Source organism: Sparus aurata, chromosome 21, assembly GCF_900880675.1.
Source record: "Sparus aurata chromosome 21, fSpaAur1.1, whole genome shotgun sequence".
Classification (NCBI taxonomy): Eukaryota; Metazoa; Chordata; class Actinopteri; order Spariformes; family Sparidae; genus Sparus; species Sparus aurata.
In genome coordinates, this window is record NC_044207.1 from 31538039 (window position 1) to 31558567 (window position 20529).

A 20529-nucleotide genomic window follows, 5' to 3' on the forward strand; every position below is an offset into this window, starting at 1 on the left:
CTGAGATCCTTTAACGTGTGCAGCAAGATGTTGGAGATCTTTTATCAGTCTGTGGTGGCCAGTGTACTTTTCTTTGCTGTAGTTTGTAGGAGAAGCAGCATCGGAGCCAGCGACACCAACAGACTCATTAGGGAGGCTGGCTCTGTGATTGGCTGTAAACAGGACACTCTGTAGGCTGTGATGGAGAGGAGGACACTGACCAGTGTGAGGTGGAGAGGGTTATCCATGATGGATTACAGACAGCGGAGCAGCTTCTCTGGAAGGCTGCTTCAACTTCGCTATCGTAACAACAGATTCAGGAAATCTTTCCTGCCACAAGCCATCACTCCACTCAGCAACTCTCTCACCTCTGCCTGACATAGAGATCTCTGATCTCACTACTGTTTTTATTCAGTTTATAACATGCCTACATCTGCACATTCTAGGTTCTTTTAAGTCTATTTATCTATTTATATTCCCTGTGGTTCTATTATTGCACATTTACATGTACATTGCACATTCATAAGTATATGTTGGTTCTGTCGTTGTACATTCATAGAAATTGTTTACTTCTTGTACAGTTGTATAGATTATTATTGTTTATAGTTTGGTTTGCACTGTGTATATACATTGCATATACCTTGCTTTCTATTTATGTTATGTACAGAGCATTTTTATTTTTCTTTCTTTTATTCTTGTGGACAGTTACGGCTCCTGCCGGCATCTGTCTGTAGTGTGTGTTTTTCTTTCAGCCAGAGTGAACGCTCATGTCGCCCGAAAGATCGCGTGGCTCCCAGACCCCATTGGCTCCGCATTCCTGGCGTGGCAGCGATGGATTGGCCAACACAGGAAGCGGGAAATTCAAATGCCGATGCTGCCTGACGATGAGTGTGGATTGTTTTTGCCAACGCATCTACTTAGCTGAGACTCTGTGCAAATTGTACTGTGAGAAATTGATGTGTGAATAACTTGGAGTGTGTTTGTTTGGCTGAGTGCGGGAGTGCTTGTGAGTGTGCGTGTGCTCTGGGTAAAACCAGATCAAGAGTGTCTGAGCTAAGGGAAGCAGTATGTAGTGCTTTCTCCTGTGTTTGGTATTAGGTTAGGGAGTTAGGTTCAGCACTTGTCTTTTTGTTTCTTTTGTTTTCTGTAGGGATTAGTAAGTTTCATGCTCCAGAGTTTAGATCGGTATTTTGTTTGTTATTTTAGGCCTGGGTTCACCCTGAAGCCACGCTTCATCACTATTGCACCTATCACTGTACATATTGCACCTGTTGTCCTGTAATAAATTGTATTCTTCCCTTAACTTACACCGTGTTCTGGTGTTGGTTATTTATGTTAGGCTCGGCTCCCTAGACCGATTGTAACAGGACACACTACTGCTGTAACAAAATAATTTCCCAGACTGGGATCAATAAAGTAATTCTATTCTATTCTATTTTATTCTTTTCTATTCAGTGACCGGCTGCAGAGTTTAGATGCATGGAGCCAAAAAGTCTTCAAAAGTCAAAGTTAAATAGATAAAAAATAAGGAGGATCACAAAATGAATGATGATTCATCAAGCAAGCATTTGCTTTTGGCTTTTAGAAATCTTTGCAGTCATTTTTCTCAGTTCAGAGTTCATTCTGGAGCTTTGCCTTGTTCTCAGTTAAAAGTGAAAAAACAGAAGCCCACATCCCTAAATGCTAGTTAGCTGTATGTCCAGGAGGGTTTCAACACAGAGAGCCCAAAAAGTGTGATGAGCAAAGGCCAAGAGTCAGGACAAGAGGACGAGCTGAAAAGAGAAAAGTGACTGTAAGATGGCGTGGCTTGTAAAGTTTTATAATCTAGGGCTGTATCAAATCATAAGTAAATCATACTGGTTAACATCAAATACACTCATGCTGTGCTGACATTTTATTCATTAAATTAACACAACACAGGCACAAAGAGACTCTTAATTAAACCACTACAATCAGCATGAAGAACATTTGAGCTGAACAGATGAAATGTAAATGAGATGTTAATGTAGAGAGTTCCTCAACAGATGATACAGATGAAGGACCAATGATGTTAAGGCCCAGATCCATCAGAGTATCAATGTTCTTCCTCTCTCTCCTCCCCTCTCACTGCAGACATGAAACACTGGCTGAGAAACATCCTGATTCTGACTCTCTGGCTAGGTAACTCTTTAAACCTACTGATTGTTCTCCTTTAATCAATCATCTTTATTGATTCATCTCTTCCTCTGCATGTTCTCTTCTTCCTCAGAGTGTAAAGGAGCAGACAGAGTGATCCAGCCAACAGGAGATGTCATTGCTGCTGAAGGAGACACAGTTACACTGGACTGCACATTTGAGACCAGTGACACAAGTCCAACTTTGTTCTGGTACAAACAGGATGGAAACAACAGCCCCAAATTCATACTGAGCTGCTCTCAATTTGGTACAGTGAACACAGAGAAGGAATATGAGGAGAGATTTTCATCCAAAGTGAATTCTACCTCAAACTCAGTTCCTCTGAAGATCCAGAAGCTTCAGCTGTCTGACTCTGCTGTGTACTACTGTGCACTGCAGCCCACAGTGACAGGAAACACCAAAACTCTGTACAAAAACCTTTGGAGCAAAGACAACACAACACTCCACAACATCCACTAGAGGGCGACATCATCAAGTAGGCGGTGCACTACTTCTGCACTGTGTTCAACCATTCTGTCAATAACAACTGCTGCTGTGAAGAGAACAACTCTCACACTGAATGTTGAACATCAGCTAGTTTCTCCTGTTCATTTAAACCTTGTTGTAGAGATGGAACATTGGCTGTGGATTATTCTTGCTGCTCTGGTCTTTGGTGAGACACAAAAAACAACAAGTTCACTTTTAAGACTGTTTTATAACATTTCAGTGAACTGTTAGTGATTTAATTCTAATGATACAGAAAACCAGATCAGATCATTTTTGTAAACTATAACTCATATATTTTAAAAGGACAGCAGTCAGTAAAAATCACAACTATTCTACATGTCTGTGTGTCTGACTCTCTGGCTAGGTAACTCTTTAAACCTACTGATTGTTCTCCTTTAATCAATCATCTTTATTGATTCATCTCTTCCTCTGCATGTTCCCTTCTTCCTCAGAGTGTAAAGGAGCAGACAGAGTGATCCAGCCAACAGGAGATGTCATTGCTGCTGAAGGAGACACAGTTATACTTGGCTGCACTTTCGAGACAACAAGAGCAAGTCCAACTTTGTTTTGGTACAAACAAGAAGTAAATTACTTCCCAAAGTACATTCTGAAATGTTTCTCAAATACAGTAGAAAATGCTGCTGACTTTGAGAAAGACAGATTTAATGCTGCAATCGTCAACAACTCAGTTCCTCTGAAGATCCAGAAGCTTCAGCTGTCTGACTCTGCTGTGTACTACTGTGCTCTGCAGCCCACAGTGACAGGAAACACCAAAACTCTGTACAAAAACCTTTGGAGCAAAGACAACACAATACTCCACAACATCCACTAGAGGGAGTCACACACTGTTAAACTGCAGCAGGATGTGATGATACAGTCTGGAGTGTTTTCACTGACGATAAAATCAAAAAGGTAGACACTATCCTCAGTTCATCTAACACCGAGTTTAATAACAAATGCACTGGTGTGTGTTGTTCAAAGAACTGTCACCATGTGGACAAGACAAGTTGGGGATTTAGCCAACAACCTTTTGACCTCCATTACCTCCTGAGCCACAGCTGCTGGGACTGAACTTTAGTTGACCTTATTCTGGTATTGTAATGACATTAAGAACTGATACTGGACTTTCTGTAAGCCCTCAGACTGGTAAATGAATGTACATTTTGTTATGTATCAGTTTAAGCTGAGAGTGTCTCCTTAATGTCCTGTACTGAGCCATCAACCAGTTCTCCACATGTTGAGGCAGGACAGACTGGAGGAGTTTTCACTTGTTGTTGATGATGTTGGCCTGTGAAGCCCATCGGTGGATGTTGGACTGCACCAATAAACTAGACTTCCTCTCAACATTCAGGTGGTCTTTTCTTTGTTTGAGGGACAATTGACATTTAATTGCTTCTGTAAATACAATATTTCAGACGTGTGATGAGGTGTTGAAACAGCACAGAAGAAGAACGTTTAACCAAAAAAAGTACTAAACACACAGGTCATCAGATAATAACTGGAGGATGCTGCAGGAGTAGATGAACTTTCAAAAACATCTTTAATGCTTCTGTGTGCTGATTCTGACTGACCACTTGATGACTCTGTAACAGCTTTAATGTGAGCTGCAAAAGGTTTCTGTCCTGACTGGTGGAGAAACTGGAGTGTCTGAAAAGAGTTTGATTTGAAGATCACTCACTGTAACTTTTAACAAGAAATGTCATATTCAGAAGAGGTTGGCTGACTGAACTGTTAGTGTTTGAGATCTTGTGGACCAGATGACTTCTCTGGATACATGAGCCACATGCACTGTAGTCATGAAGAGGATTTTATGAGTCCAACATGAGAGAAACATGATTTATGTGATGCTGACTTCAGCCACCAGCATCATTTCAGACCTGAAGGTCGAGGAAGTGTGAGAGAGAGGAGAGAGAATACAGATCTAAGAGGAGACGGAGAGATTCAGGGAGGAGCTGAGCTGTTACTGAACTATAGAAGAGAGAGGAACTTCCATATTCAGCAGAGTTCAATACACAAACCAGAAACATTAGCTTTATTCAACATGCTGTCACTGGACTATTATGGGCTGTCTCTGATGTTTCTCACTATTATAACAGGTATGTTACATTATGCTTTTATTATTGTTTTAGTTAAATTCACATGTTTACTGATGGCAGTTTATTTCTTTTGAGTTTTTTTTTCATAGCATAAAACAGATTTCTCTTCCTATAGGTGTCAGCTGTGAAGAACTCAGTCCAGTCAAGAATGAAGAGTCCAGTTTAGAAGACAGCACTGTTACTCTGTCCTACACATACTCCAAACAAGCAACTGTTAGTGATGAGTTCTACTGGTATCGACAATATCCAGGAAAACCACCAGAGTTCCTCATCTTTCACTTGGGAACACAAAATGAAAAAAAGAATAGACTGTCTGTCAAAGTGAGTGACGATAAAACCAAACTGCATCTGCAGATCTCCTCTGCTGCAGTGACAGACTCTGCTGTGTACTACTGTGCTGTGAGGCCCACAGTGACAGGAAACACCAAAACTCTGTACAAAAACCTTTGGAGCAAAGACAACACAATACTCCACAACATCCACTAGAGGGAGTCACACACTGTTAAACTGGTTTAAATCCTGGTTTGATGTGTGTGAAAAAACATCAGAATGCATCAAACGATGAATGAACAATATCACAATCGATTCAAAAACACAAAAAGGGGAATATGTTTCTCAGATCAGTAGAAGCAAAAATCATCCAAGAGTGAACATTTTAGATGTCAGTATTAGATCACCAAATCCTGGTTGGATGTTTGTTAAAAAAGCACATTTGTAATCACAGAAAATATGACATGTGATGTTTTACCTGAGTTTAGGATGAAAACTAAAATATATCATCTGTGTAACATTCTCACCACATATGAGACATTATTAATCAGTCGTTAGAAGGGGAATCACCCCCATTGATTAAGTCCTGTGGTGATGGATGGGCTGATGATGAGGTTAACTTGTAGGTTCAGTGAAGCAGCTGGTCTCACTTCTTCAGGATGATGAGTCCAGGCTCAGACAAGGTTTATCTGAGTCCACAGAGGAGACACACAGCATGTGTTCTCTGGTCTTGTTGTCTTCAGTGACAGGCTGCAGAGTTGGAATGCATGGAGCCAAAAAGTCTTCAAAAGTCAATGTTAACTTGATAAAAATAAGGATGATTAGAAAATGAATAATGATTCATCAAGCAAGCCTTTGCTTCTGGCTTTTAGGAATATTTGCAGTCGTTGTTAGCAGCAGGTAGAAGACGGAGGGCTTCACCACCGAGAGCCTTGGAAGTGTGATGAGCAAAAGCCAAAAGTCAGGACATGAGGACGAGCTGAAAAGTGACAAGAGACCATAAGACGGCATGTGTTAAAAGTTATGACCAGAACTCATCAGACAGCAGAGTGGAATCCTGTAAAAGAACACAACACAGGCACAAAGAGCCTTTTGATTAAACCATCAAAATGTTGATGAAAGAAATTAGTTTCTTCGTATATTCCTGTGTATATTCCTGCTGCTACATGCTGCTGCTACATGCTGTGTTCGGTCCACTACAATCATCATGAAGAACATTTGAGCTGAACAGATGAAATGTAAATGAGATGTAAATGTAGAGAGTTCCTCAACAGATGATAAAGATGAAGGACCAATGATGTGAAGGCCCAGATCCATCAGAGTATCAATGTTCTTCCTCTCTCTCCTCCCCTCTCACTGCAGACATGAAACACTGGCTGAGAAACATCCTGATTCTGACTCTCTGGCTAGGTAACTCTTTAAACCTACTCATTGTTCTCCTTTAATCAATCATCTTTATTTATTCATCTCTTCCTCTGCGTGTTCTCTTCTTCCTCAGAGTGTAAAGGAGCAGACAGAGTGATCCAGCCAACAGGAGATGTCATTGCTGCTGAAGGAGACACAGTTACACTGGACTGCTCATTTGAGACCAGTGGAACAGGTTATTATCTCTTCTGGTACAAACAGGATGAAAACAACAGCCCTAAATTCATACTGAGCCGCCCCCAGTTTGGTACAGGGAACACAGAGAAGGAATATGAGGAGAGATTTTCATCCACACTGGATTCCACCTCAAAATCAGTTCCTCTGAAGATCCAGAAGCTTCAGCTGTCCGACTCTGCTGTGTACTACTGTGCTCTGCAGCCCACAGTGACAGGAAACACCAAAACTCTGTACAAAAACCTTTGGAGCAAAGACAACACAACACTCCACAACATCCACTAGAGGGACTCACGAACTGTTAAACTTCAGCAGGATGTGATGATACAGTCTGTAGTGTTTTCACTCATGAGACACAGTTGTGATGAAGAACTTCACAAATGAAGATACTTTGATTTATAAGCCTGATCCTACTGACTGCAGATGAGCTTCATGACAGAACTGTTTGATTCCAGCTGGTTTATTTTATGTAAGGTTCTACTTTTTCATACCTTCATGCAGTGCTGCTAAGTTTCAGAAAATGACGACAGTGAGACTTTAGTCAAACGATGCGTTTTTTAACATCGATTTGGCCTGTTTTAACGTCAATTTATTCCTTAAGACTGATGTCCTCACCTCCGTGCCAGCGGCTCTCCCTGCACCAGAGCCGTTTCTTGCTATAAGCGGACTATGCGGGTGCATAGGGCCCCGCACCACTAGGGGGCCCCCTCAAGTTGCAAGGTCAGCTGCCATACCTGAGGAATGACCCGAAGGAAAAGATGTGAAAAGGACTTGACACCTGGCCCGCTGATTGGTCAGATCCGGTGTCTACCACGCCGCGTTGCTATGACGACCAGAACTCCTAAACTAGGAGGGGCGGGGAATTGCGCCGAGCCGTAAGTTCAGGTCATTCAAGGCATGGCATGCAAACTAGCGTGTTCATCTGGTGCAGAAAAAAGAAGAAACTAGATGAAGAAAAACGCTCGCTGGATAAAGGTAAGGTTTTTTTTTTCATTATGTGGGTTGGAGGGGCTAGCTAAAATGCCGAATTTTTCAGCTAGCTTAAGTGTTTGCTTAAGGAGAGGGCTAAAATAAAATATATCTCACATGTGAAGGCCATAACACTGATTGACTGAAGTGAAACCTGTTTTGGTGAATCACAGCAGGTCCAGTTCCTTGGCATTACATTTGTGAGGGAGGTTGTGTGTGTTAGGCAGATATCTGCCATGTCTGCTGGATCCTCATCCAGTGGAGCTGCTGGTCCGTCATAGACCTTCTCTGCTCTTCAATATTTGTCACATAACATTACTTTAGGATTGTTTTTATGATTAATTTATCAATTTTAGTGTTTCCTCAGGTTGTAAGTCTCTAATGTGAAGTGTGCTAAACAACCCTAATGCATACGAGGCCTACCATGGATGATTATGGACTATTGTGGCAGTAGATTATTGCTCTGAGGGGATTATTGTTAACTCTACTGAGCTAGTTGCGTCTTTCTTTTCCACATTTATGAGAATATTTATTGTGACAATATAATTTGAACACATTTGCCTACCTTCCTACAGTTTTGTAGGAGACACTACTTTGATAAAAATTAATTAATTACTGGTAATTAATTATACTTTTAGACGGGGAACCACCTCCGATGATTCTCAGTGCAACTAGCTCGGAGGGAACTAGCCAGAATATTAGCTGTCCAAGTTTGGCTTGAACACAAAAGATCAGTCTCGAATTGATCTGTTGAATTTCAATTTGCTCCTATTCTGAAGTCATGAATTCTTTCCACGATACCATCGATTTCCCACCTCAAATTAAAAGAGCACAGACAACGACATGCGGTTAAATATGTTTATTTACTAAATAAATGCAGAATAAAGGATGTAGGGCTGCAGCTATCGATTCTTTTTGTAATCGATTAATCTAGCACTTTATCGATCGATTAATCGAGTAATCGGATAATTTTTTTTTGCGTTTTTAAACAACCAAAACAAATAATGCATAACGAAAATGATGTGGCTGTAAAATGATCAAGCATTTCTCAAAAAAACAAAGGTATTCATTCCAACTCCAACATTTGGCTCCAAAACTAAGCCCATTTATTAAGTGCCAGTGCCAATAATTAAACAACAATACAGATAAATTAACTTACTGTAAAACATGTATAACATGTAAAACTGTGAAAACAAACTTAAATAGTAAAGGCCATTTGGCCTTGGTTTTGTTTTCTTCATACAACATTACAAAAAAAGGATTGCACCTTCTGCAAATTACACACCTGAGAACAGAGAATGAATATAAAATATCAAGCCAAACAGGTACACAATGTGTACAATTTATAAAAAATAAATGTAAATAAAACAATTACAAATAAATAAATTATAAATAAGACTTTTTCAGTCTTCAGTCCCCAAATCCACGATAATCACACTAATCCGCCAATCACAAGGAGGCAAATACACTGTGTGGGAAGACTAGGGTCCTACCTACTCCACACTATACGTGTCCTCCTGGAACCGAAACTTATCCTGAACTGTCAGGAATCATTTCAGAGTGACACAGACACATTGGATTAGCCGGTGGAGGCGGTGTAATGCACTCAAACAGAGTTTATAATCACAAAACAGCCAATGTAGCACGTAATTCATGATCATGTCTGTATAAAGTGATGTTTATTTCTGCTCTTCTTCGGCGGCTGTTTCAGTGAGTTTTTGACGCAGAGTGATGAGACGTATACCGTTGAAATTTGTACGGTCCCAGCTTTCATATGACATGCTGTATGTAGCATTAGCATGAAGTAGCGTAATCGCTAACGCCGATTTTTCGGACATGCGCCATTAGCGTGTTTTTTCTACGTGCTCCTTTAGTTGCTTGGTGTCGGAATTGAGTTTCGATTAGGTAAAAATGATTATCATGAGCGTTTAGCCGAGCTTCTTCCCGTTAAGTTGGTGTGCTGCATTAATATGTTGCTACATGGTTAGCATGCTCTTATAGGGTGTATAATGCAACATGCGCAGCTCGGGTTGAAGAGGTTAAAAACATCAAAGCTAAACATCATATCTAGTCAAACCGCATCATGACATCACTACAAATACAGAGCTAAATTGGGCCAGCCAGCTAAATTCAAAATGTATGACGCGCTGGTGTGCTTCCTGAACAATGGTCCGTGTGGAACAATCAGATCCCTGCGCGTATAGTGCGCGTCATAGGAATTTAACGAGGCTTCGAGGCAGAGTTTTTGCCTCCAGGAATTTTTATAATCGAGTTAATCGAGTAACTCGATGAATCGTTTCAGCCCTAAAAGGATGTGAAATAATGATTCAAATATGTGACAATATTAACAGAAATTGTGAAATAAAATGAGGACAAGGTGAATTCTAAATGATGGTGGGTTTTAGTGTAAGTAACCGATAATTTATCACTACGAATTAATGTTTATTCTATTGAGGCGATAAGGCCAGGGCTTTGAATTTGTGAGATAAATCTATATATATTCGAAGCTTCCACAAACACCAACTCTGATCTCATTCGAGTGTGACTCTTGTCGTGTGAAATGTTTTATCCTACTTTAGTTGAAGAAGAGTGGGGTTCCGGACTCAGGACGGTCTGGAGCAGCTTTGTCTCTGTGCAGGAAGGCGGCGGTGGTTTCGGAGCCGCTGTAGAGCGATGTCGTCTCGGTTCAGCTGAGGACAGCTCCTGGCCCAGCAGTGTTCTTGCTTGAGTGCGTTGGAGGAGGCCGGAGCGATCGGATGCTACTTCTTCTCTAGGCTGTGGATTTCTTCACGGCTTCTTGAGCAGTTAACTGCACCGACTTTATAATAATCACGAGTTCTGGTCAGAGTCTCTTTCTTGAGCTGATTATTGCGGAGCTCCGAACATATATCGATTAGGTCCTAAAAATAACGGGGAAAGAAACGCTGGCCTGGCGAGTCCGTCTTAGTTACTTAATACAAAAACAAAAATAGCTTTTTCTGGCTTACTGAGTTGCAATACTTGGCGATATACAGGAATACAAAAAAGGATTAATCTCGTTCTTGCTTCGGTTTTGAAATGAAGTTATTTTCAAAATAACTGCGTGTTTCTTGGTAAGAGTTCTGGGAGCAATTCAAATCTCCGGAGAAAAAGTCCGGAGACGCGAACAAAGCAAAGTACGGAGATTAAGTTTGAAAAATATAAGTGTAAACGCGTTGTAGAAAAGATTAAGCAGGTAGGGGTTACGAAAAAGAAGAGAAAGAGCAACTTGAAGTCTGCTCTTTTAACACTTACGCTGAAGGCAGAATTGAGGGCGGACTGGCACGTTACTTCCTCATATTACAGCTCATATTGCGAACTTATTACTTAATGAAATATATTAACGGTTTAACGTTTCAAGATCACGATCGACTTATTCACCTAAATCCACCATGGTCTTTACATCAACCTTTGTTACATAAACATAAAAAGGACATGACAGGAATTGCCTAATAAAGAAAAAGGGGAGTCATTGGTTATAATGAGACACACACACAATTGTATACGATTTTAGCAGCACTGATGGCTTAAAAACATTTCGAAAAAGGTTAGCTTAACTTTTGGTACAAGAATATATGTTGGAGGTAGGTAATCATATTTATAAGTACAAATATAAAGTCCTTTTTTTCCAGAAACTCTCCTCTTAACTATACCCGGACTTACCACTAGGTGGAGCTGTGGCTCCATCACACTTTCAGAGATTAAGTCTGAATTTACTAACTGTAGTTTCCTTGAGCTTAGAAAACAGGGGGAAAAAGTATGTTTGGGTTCTCATCCAGCTGATTAAGAATATTTTGTCCTGCAAAAGATGAGATTACATTAAATACCCTTTTAGCATTAAGACACAAATTAAATTCTTCCTTTCTCCTGCTGGGAATGTAGAGACACTCTGGCTGGGTTGAGTGTCGTAACTCACACATTGTGGCACTTTGATGGCTCATGCCAGATGTGGAGGATATCTGTTGATGACAAGTCTGGTATAACAAATTGGGACCTTGTTTTTCCCAGTGACCACTGTGCACTGAATTATCAACAGCCCGTCAAAGTGAACAATATCCAGATGTGAAAGGCGACCTTTCTGAGTCTCGGATGTCCAGTGTCTTGTTAACATAGACCCTATATAAGTCAGGTAAGAGGGAACTTAAGGTGACAAATGGTCGTCTTCCCACTCTCAGCGATAATCCTTTGGGGTCTGGCAACCCCCCTTTGTGAACTCAGCCGGCAGTCCCTTATCACAAGAAATGTTTATTGCCCAGCACATGTTGTTTAACCCACCATCAGAGTGTGAATGGAGGGAGGGGGAGGGAGAGAGTCAGGCCATTAGGGTTTCAGAGAAAGTGGATCAGAGGGAAATCTGTGTGGACCTGAAGATCGCGTCTCCTGTGATATAAAGATGTTTTAAAAGGACATGTTCCTACAGTTTAGTTATGTTGTTGATGTATTACTTTGTTTTATTCAAAAAAATCACAATAACACAAATTAAAGTTAATTTAAAGTGAACTATATTATATAGGACCGATAGTTCTGCCCACAGAATATAAGTTAAGACCAAATCATCAGTTAAGCAAGTAGTTCACAATGTAAAAATGCATCAAGGGGCAGTAATGCTGAAATCATCATGAGGACGAGCGACCAGTAAAGAACCAGAACGCCCACATGAGGAGAAGATCAGGGTTGGTTGTGTGGTTCATTCAGAGGACTTTCAGACTTTCAGACAGGGTTTAACCAGGGTTCCAGTCCTGTTTGAAGCCAGTAGTCTGGTTGCTGAGTTATGATGAAACTAGGTTTTCCTCCTTTGTCTAAGCAAGTCTTTTTGGTGCCTTTATTTTGGTAGACATGACATGTTTGTAAGTGGTAACTCGACCAGGGAATGAGACTGTGATGTATTCAGTGGTAGGCAGTGTTGGGGAAGTTACTCTTCTCGTTACTTCTTAGAAAAGTAATCCCTTACTTTGCTAAGTTACCCTCTATAGGAAGTAACTTTTTACGTTATTTGTTACTTTTACGTTACTTTTATGGTGCTCGACATTGGGCAGAACCCCATCTCATTTCCTAAACACGTATGTATAGGCCTACATAAAGTTCTACTATGGAGGACATAACAGGTATTTATTTGCACTTTTTATCATGAAAAATGAAACAAACAGAACACTTGACTAGAAAACAACGTTACAGTTGGTTGTGGTTGCTCCGCCGTGCTTGCCATGATGACTGACTGCTCTCTGCATGCTATTGCTAGCACCAGCCTCAGTGTCATGTCCAGTGATATTTGTGGGTTATTATGGTGCTTGGTGCTCCTGCTCAGCCATCCAACCCTCCGCACCTCTACGGCCAGCTACTCTCTCCGAGCTCACCGGCATACCGGCGCACCACGCTACCAGCCACCATGCGCTCGCAACTCCCACACTATCTGTTTCCACAAGTAATCAATAAATCACTCCCTCAACTACTCCAAGCTTCAGTGTCTGCTTTTGGGTTCTAACTCTACCACCCAGCACGACACTTAGTGTGGAATGAGAGCCTGCGACTATTGTGCAAGCGCGCAGCTGAGTTCTATAACATGATATAAAACAGATTTCTCTTCCTTTCGGTGTCAGCTGTGAAGAACTCAGTCCAGTCAAGAATGAAGAGTCCAGTTTAGAAGACAGTACTGTTACTCTGTCCTACACATACTCCAAACAAGCTACTGGTGCTGATCAGTTTTACTGGTATCGACAATATCCAGGAAAACCACCAGAGTTCCTCATCTTTCACTTGGGAACACAAAGTGAAAAAAACAATCGACTTTCTGTCAAAGTGAGTGAAGATAAAACCAGAATGCATCTGCAGATCTCCTCTGCTGCAGTGACAGACTCTGCTGTGTACTACTGTGCTGTGAGGCCCACAGTGACAGGAAACACCAAAACTCTGTACAAAAACCTTTGGAGCAAAGACAACACAATACTCCACAACATCCACTAGAGGGAGTCACACACCATGAACCCATTACAGTCTGAGCCAGTGTCACTGGACTGATGACAAATACAACAAAACATCAACCAATAAAGATTCCACACAGAGCTGCTGTGACAACAGACAGAAATGGATTGGTTGAGTTGAAGTGAAAAAGTTATGTGAAGAGCTGATTGGCCCCGCCCATTTAGACTCAACTCAACCAATGACATCATTCCTTCCTCATTGTGCTGCAGTGGAGCAACACTGCTCATCTGCTGTCTGTCTGGCTTTAATAAATCCAGAGACATGTTGCTTTACTTCTTTTTACTCTTCTGTCACTTTACAGGTGAGTTTTGGAACACAACAGGAATTTAAGTGTTGTTGAACCTGCTGCATTAACCACATATACACAACCTGGATTTCATCACTTTTCTCATGTCTTTGCTCTGACAGGGTCAATGCTCCTCATGTTTTCATCAGATTGACAAAATGGATGTTCATTGAATGATATTGTTTGTATGTGACTGTGAAGGAGCACAGAGTAACACTGTACACTTGATATTTTCCACTGTCTTCTCCTCTCAGCCTCATGAACAATGTTAGTCTAATGGCTTCATTTTCTACACTTTTTCCAGGACATATAGCTGGAGACAGCATCTCTCCTGTAGAAGCTGAAGTCAGTGGAACAGAAGGACAATCTGTCACACTCATATGTCAATATCAGACAAGTGATACATATGTTAGACTTTACTGGTACAGACATCATTCTGACCGTCAGGCTCCTCAGTTTATACTCTGGAAAGGAGAGGGATCATATAGGGGTCAGCAGTATATTCCTAACAATCGATATCAATCTCAAACAACACAAACATCAACTACACTGACCATCAGAGAGCTAACCCTGGCAGACACAGCTCTCTACTACTGTGCTCTAGAAACACAGTGATACAAAGTGTAGAAGAGGCTGTACAAAAACCTGAACACAGATGTCTGACTACTCTTCAAAGAGGAGGGAAGTGGTATTCAAACCACAGCTTCATATCAGATGGATTCTGCTAATTCCTGTTTTATCACAGTCACTGTGGTTACAGCTGTTAACACAGTGACTCCAAACCAACGATGAGTCTGGATGATGAGGGCACACCTGCTGTCATTGAGTTATACTGCTAGTCATATATCACATTAGTTAATACTAATGATACATTTGCATTCCTTTCAGTAGAGTTCATGTCATGTGACCCACTGATGCAAAACAAATCCAAAGTATTTCATTACTTGCTTCAATGGCTCTGACCCCGAGCCTGTTCACTGTTTCAAGATGCCTCTCCACTGCATTGACGTAATTAGTGGCATTGTCCGTTCCCTTTTTAATGCCATAAATGTCCAAGATCTCTTGAATGCATTTGCTAACATGCTCTGCAGTGTGGCTTTCTGTAAGCTCTTTTGTCTTAAGCACAAAGTCGTGCATTTCCCAGTCACTTCAATTCCAGTGGGCCGTTGCTGTAACATAGGATGCTGTTGCTACGGAGGTCCACCCATCCGTTATAAGAGCCACATCTTGGTCTTTGAGTAAATCCTTTATATTGTCTGATGTACTGTTATGTCTATGATTCTACTGGTGATTTTTCCATGGCTCGGAATACGGTAACTCTGTTCCAATTCTTCACAAAACTCTCTGAAGCCCGTGTCATCAACGATACTGATATGCCTCATGTCCTTGTATATGAATGAAGCTAGTTTCTTCGTGCATGCCTCTTGTCGTGCTGCAGACATAGAGCTTGTGGCGGGCGGTCAAAAATATGAATCGAGACGTGGCTGTTTAGTTGGAGTCCCACACATGACATGCACTTTTGGGTACACAGTTTCAAGATGTGCCCTCATGTTGCTCATGGTCGAATGATAAGCTAACCGTTGCTTACGCAGCTTGCATACCACTTCATCTCGATGTTCCGCATTTTTGCCTTCTACTGGCCAAAATCCAGAGAATTTCCAAACGGGCCTTTTGAGGTTGCAAGGAGTCCAAACCACTCTATCTGCTGCCGAGTTGGGCTCTGAACTTTCTGCCATTTGGATTTCTCTCTGCCATCTGCGTCACACTGTGCATGTGCGACTCCTGTGACCTCTCCCTGACCTGTCATGCAATACGCCTACTTGAAAACAGCCAGTCGAATACTAATTTTCACAATCAAATCTCCGTTCTTTTTAATATTCGAATATATGATATATTCAAATTTAAAATATTCGTTGACAGCCCTAATACATGGCATAATTGAGCAACAAAATCAGACTGTTTGATGAACAATAATGATCAACCATGAGACTTTAGAAGAGACAGTCTGACAGATGGAAACAATCTTTCTGGTTGGAGCTGAAAATCAACTTTGTAGGTGATTTATGTTTGTACAGGACTCTCATGATTTGACTGGTCCTCACATGGGACACAACAATGTGAACAGTATTGTTTGAGACAAGTTTCCAATCAGTCATTAATATGGTTGTCATGTGGAAGTGAAGGGGAGCACATTGTCAGATTAAAGATTGAGGCGAGTCAGGACCTTCACATGTGCTGTCAGGTGTAAATCAGTGTTACCTCATCAGCTGCTTCTTACCAGATGGAAATGATGGAAGTTAGTGAATAACAGCAGCACAGCAGTGACAAACACACTATCTGTCAGAGCTGTGAGAGGAAGGAGGGAGGGATTAAGGGAGGAGAGAAACTGAGACTCAAGTTCAGAAAAGACAAACTCTCACAGAGAGAGTTTCATACAAAAACAGATTGTCTTGATCTTTAAGATGCTGTCAGTGAACTTCAGTCTGTCTGTCACTTTGTTTCTGCTCACGATAACAGGTAGGTGACATAATTCACTTTACAAGGGCCTCAGTGATGAAATATTTACATCAGGAAGTTACAGAGTTATTTCTTCCTTTAGGTGTCAGCTGTGAAGAACTCAGTCCAGTCAAGAATGAAGAGTCCAGTTTAGAAGACAGCACTGTTAGTCTGTCCTACACATACTCCAAACAAGCTGATGGCAGTGATCATTTCTTCTGGTATCGACAATATCCAGGAAAACCACCAGAGTTTCTGCTCCACATCTCAGGGCTGAATGTTACAAGACCAGCAGAGTCTCTAAAATCAGACAATAAGCTCTCGACTAAACTGTCTGAAGAAAAACGTGGTGTGATTCTGCAGATCTCCTCTGCTGCAGTGACAGACTCTGCTGTGTACTACTGTGCTGTGAGGCCCACAGTGACAGGAAACACCAAAACTCTGTACAAAAACACAAGCTGGCACACTGACAAGCTGCTGGAAGCCTTTTTTCTTCCACACTGTTGTACTGAACTTTTTAACTCCACTAGAGGGCGACATCATCAAGTAGGCGGTGCACTACTTCTGCACTGTGTTCAACCATTCTGTCAATAATAACTGCTGCTGTGAAGAGAACAACTCTCACACTGAATGTTGAACATCAGCTAGTTTCTCCTGTTCATTTAAACCTTGTTGTAGAGATGGAACATTGGCTGTGGGTTATTCTTGCTGCTCTGTTCTTTGGTGAGACACAAAACACAACAAGTTGACTTTTAAGACTGTTTACCCTTTAAACCTACTGATTTTTCTACTTTAATCAATCATCTTCATAAATTCATCTCTTCCTCTGCATGTTATCTTCTTCCTCAGAGTGTAAAGGAGAAGACAGAGTGATCCAGCCAACAGGAGATGTCATTGCTGCTGAAGGAGACACAGTTACACTGGACTGCACATTTGAGACCAGTGACAAATTTCCCTATTTGTTCTGGTACAAACAAGAAGTAAATGACTTCCCAAAGTACATTCTGAAATGTTACTCGCAAACAGTAGAAAATGCTGCTGACTTCGAGAAAGACAGATTTAATGCTGCAATCATCAACAACTCAGTTCCTCTGAAGATCCAGAAGCTTCAGCTGTCTGACTCTGCTGTGTACTACTGTGCTGTGAGGCCCACAGTGACAGGAAACACCAAAACTCTGTACAAAAACCTTTGAAGCAAAGACAACACAATACTCCACAACATCCACTAGAGGGAGTCACACACTGTTAAACTTCAGCAGGATGTGATGATACAGTCTGGAGTGTTTTGACTAATTATAAAATCAAAAAGGTAGACACTATCCTCAGTTCATCTAACACTAAATTAAATAGTAAATGCACTGCAGTGTGCCTTCCTCAAAGACATGTCACCATGTACAGAGGACAAGTTGGGGATTTAACCAACAACCTTTTGACCTCTGTTACCTTCTGAGCCACAGCTGCTCTGACTGAACTTTAGTTGAACTTGTTCTGGTATTGTAATGACATGAAGAACTGATGCTGGACTTACTGTAAGCCCTCATACTAGTAAATGAATGAAGATTTTATCATGTCTCATTTTAAGCTGAGAGTGTCTCCTTAATGTCCTGTACTGAGCCATCAACCACTTCTCCACATGTTGAGGCAGGACAGACTGGGGGAGTTTTCACTTGTTGTTGATGATGTTGGCCTGTGAAGCCCGTCGGTGGTTGTGATATTGGACAGCATCAATAAACTAGACTTCCTCTCAACATCCAGGTGGTCTTTTCTTTGTTTGAGGGACAATTGACAGGTAATTGCTTCTGTAAATGCAATATTTCAGACACGTGAGAACATGTTAAAACAACACAGAAGTAGATCTTTAACCCAAAAAAGTACTGAATATACAGATCAGCAGATAATAACTGGATGATGCTGCTGGAGTAGATGAAGTTTTATAAAAATCTTATATGCTTCTGTGGTGTGATTCTGGCTGACCACTTGATGACTTTGTAACAGCTTTTAATCTGAGCTGTGTAGTTTTTTGGCTTTCTCCATCAAAGGTGTCGGCTTGTAGTATGCTGATAAAGGAATCTGTGGAGGTAAAGCTGGGTGGAATGATAGAGCAATCTTTATTGAAACAGGTCTCAAGACTGTGTTGGAACCAGGCGGTCGCTCCCTGGTGTTCTCAAATCTATGACAAAGTTCTGCCCTCTGCTCTATCAGAATTTCTATCGCGCCTTCGATCTTAGGAAATCTGCAAAGTACCACCACCCTTCTCCGCTTCTGCGGGCCTATTTTAAAAGGCTCACTTGCACCTTCCTACGTTGTGTAATTGCTCACTTTGGTGGAGCGAGGGTTCATCAATCCAATAGTAGAAAGAAGCTGACCTGCCTCCTTCTTCTGTACATTATCTAACTCTGCTGAGATGACACCGTGGAGCTTATGGCCTCAAGTGGACAAGATTGTCTCTCCATGCTTATATGGAAATGTATACCGAACAACTGGCATGAGAGATACATTCTGTTTTAGTGTTCTATCGGGCCGTGTCCCTTAGCCAAACCTCCTAACGCAAACACAGAGCTGATGACAGGCTCCAAACCCATTGAAAACATGTAAACAACACACAGCCACGTTTGTTACCTCTCCATAAGAAAAAACAAACTGTCGCAGTTAAGTCTTAAACCGGAATGTGTAACTGTACAGACACCTCAGCTGCAAAAGGTGTCTGTCCTGGCTGGTGGAGAAACTGGAGTGTCTCACAACAGTTTGATTTACAGATCATTCAATGTTACCTATAACACGAAATGTCATATTCAGCAGAGGTTGGCTGACTGAACTGTTGAGCCACATGCACTGTAGTCATGAAGAGGATATTATGTGTCCAACATGAGAGAAACATGATTTATGTGATGGTGACTTCAACATCAGAGTCATTTCAGAGCTGGAGGTCGAGGAAGTGTCAAAGAGAGGAGAGAGAATACAGATCTAAGAGGAGACGGAGAGATTCAGGGAGGAGCTGAGCTGTTGATGAACTATAGAAGAGAGAGGAACTTCCATATTCAGCAGAGTTCAATACACAAACCAGAAACATTACCTTTATTCAACATGCTGTCACTGGACTATTATGGGCTGTCTCTGATGTTTCTCTCTATTGTAACAGGTATGTTACATCATCCATTCTGTCATGTTAAATTCTAATGTTTTCTGAAAGCAGTTCATGTGTTTTTTATCTGTAACATGATATAAAACAGAATTTTTTTCTCTTCCTTTAGGTGTCAGCTGTGAAAAACTCAGTCCGGACAAGAACGAAGAGTACAGTTCAGAAGACAGCACTGTTACTCTGTCCTACACATACTCCAAACAAGCTGATGGATTTGATCATTTCTTCTGGTATCGACAATATCCAGGAAAACCAACAGAGTTTCTGCTCTACATCTCAGGGATGAATGTTACAAGACCTGCAGAGTCTCTAAAATCAGACACAACTCAACTAAACTGCCTGAAGAAAAACAAGGTGTGTATCTGCAGATCTCCTCTGCTGCAGTGACAGACTCTGCTGTGTACTACTGTGCTGTGAGGCCCACAGTGACAGAAAAAACACCACAACTCTGCACAAAAACCTTTGGAGCAAAGACAACACAATACTCCATAACATCCATTAGAGGGAGTCACACCCTTTGAGTGTGCCTAAGAGCACATGTGTGGAGATGCTGCCACCCAGGAGAATCACATCAGTCTTCAGGAACATACATCATCAATAACATAATACATCATCAGATGTGATAATGATGTGATGATCAAAGGCGATACATTAATTTCCCAGCAGAAGGCCTGGATTAGTGGAGAGGTGAGGGCTGTAACCTTTCTTTCAATCAGGTGACAAGTTGACACAACACCACCAAGGCAAGACTGAAAGCTGCTATTAAGGAAGTAAAGACATCAGCACCAACAGAACTAAAGATATGAAGCAGGAGATCCAAAACTACTCCAGAAGAAGGAGTATGGGAGTCACCTGTACAGTGTGTCCCACCACCAGAGGACCAGTTACTGTCAGTATCCACAGCAAATGTGAGAAATAACCTACTGAGAGTCAAAGTGAGTAAAGCTGAACCCTCATCAGTTTACAATCAGCACCATGAGATCCACAGAGTGAGTCAAACACTCAGTAAGTTTGGGTGCATAATGAAGTCGAGCTAC

At 41.3% G+C, this 20529-nt stretch overlaps 3 gene segments (V, D, J or C); all 3 read left to right on the top strand.

Moving 5' to 3' along the window:
• Positions 1-2093: 2093 nt before the first annotated feature.
• On the top strand, positions 2094-2541 carry LOC115573053 (T cell receptor alpha variable 14/delta variable 4-like; the record flags this gene model as incomplete). The annotated part of the segment is given in 2 exon segments: positions 2094-2139; positions 2228-2541. Coding segments are annotated over 2 exon segments (360 nt in total), but the record flags the coding sequence as incomplete, so codon positions are not given.
• Positions 2542-6370: 3829 nt separating this feature from the next.
• Positions 6371-6818, top strand: LOC115573090 (T cell receptor alpha variable 38-2/delta variable 8-like; the record flags this gene model as incomplete). The annotated part of the segment is given in 2 exon segments: positions 6371-6416; positions 6505-6818. Coding segments are annotated over 2 exon segments (360 nt in total), but the record flags the coding sequence as incomplete, so codon positions are not given.
• A 10070-nt stretch (positions 6819-16888) lies between these two features.
• On the top strand, positions 16889-17953 carry LOC115572831 (T cell receptor alpha variable 18-like). The segment is given in 3 exon segments: positions 16889-17076; positions 17203-17507; positions 17936-17953. Coding segments are annotated over 3 exon segments (366 nt in total).
• Positions 17954-20529: the final 2576 nt, after the last annotated feature.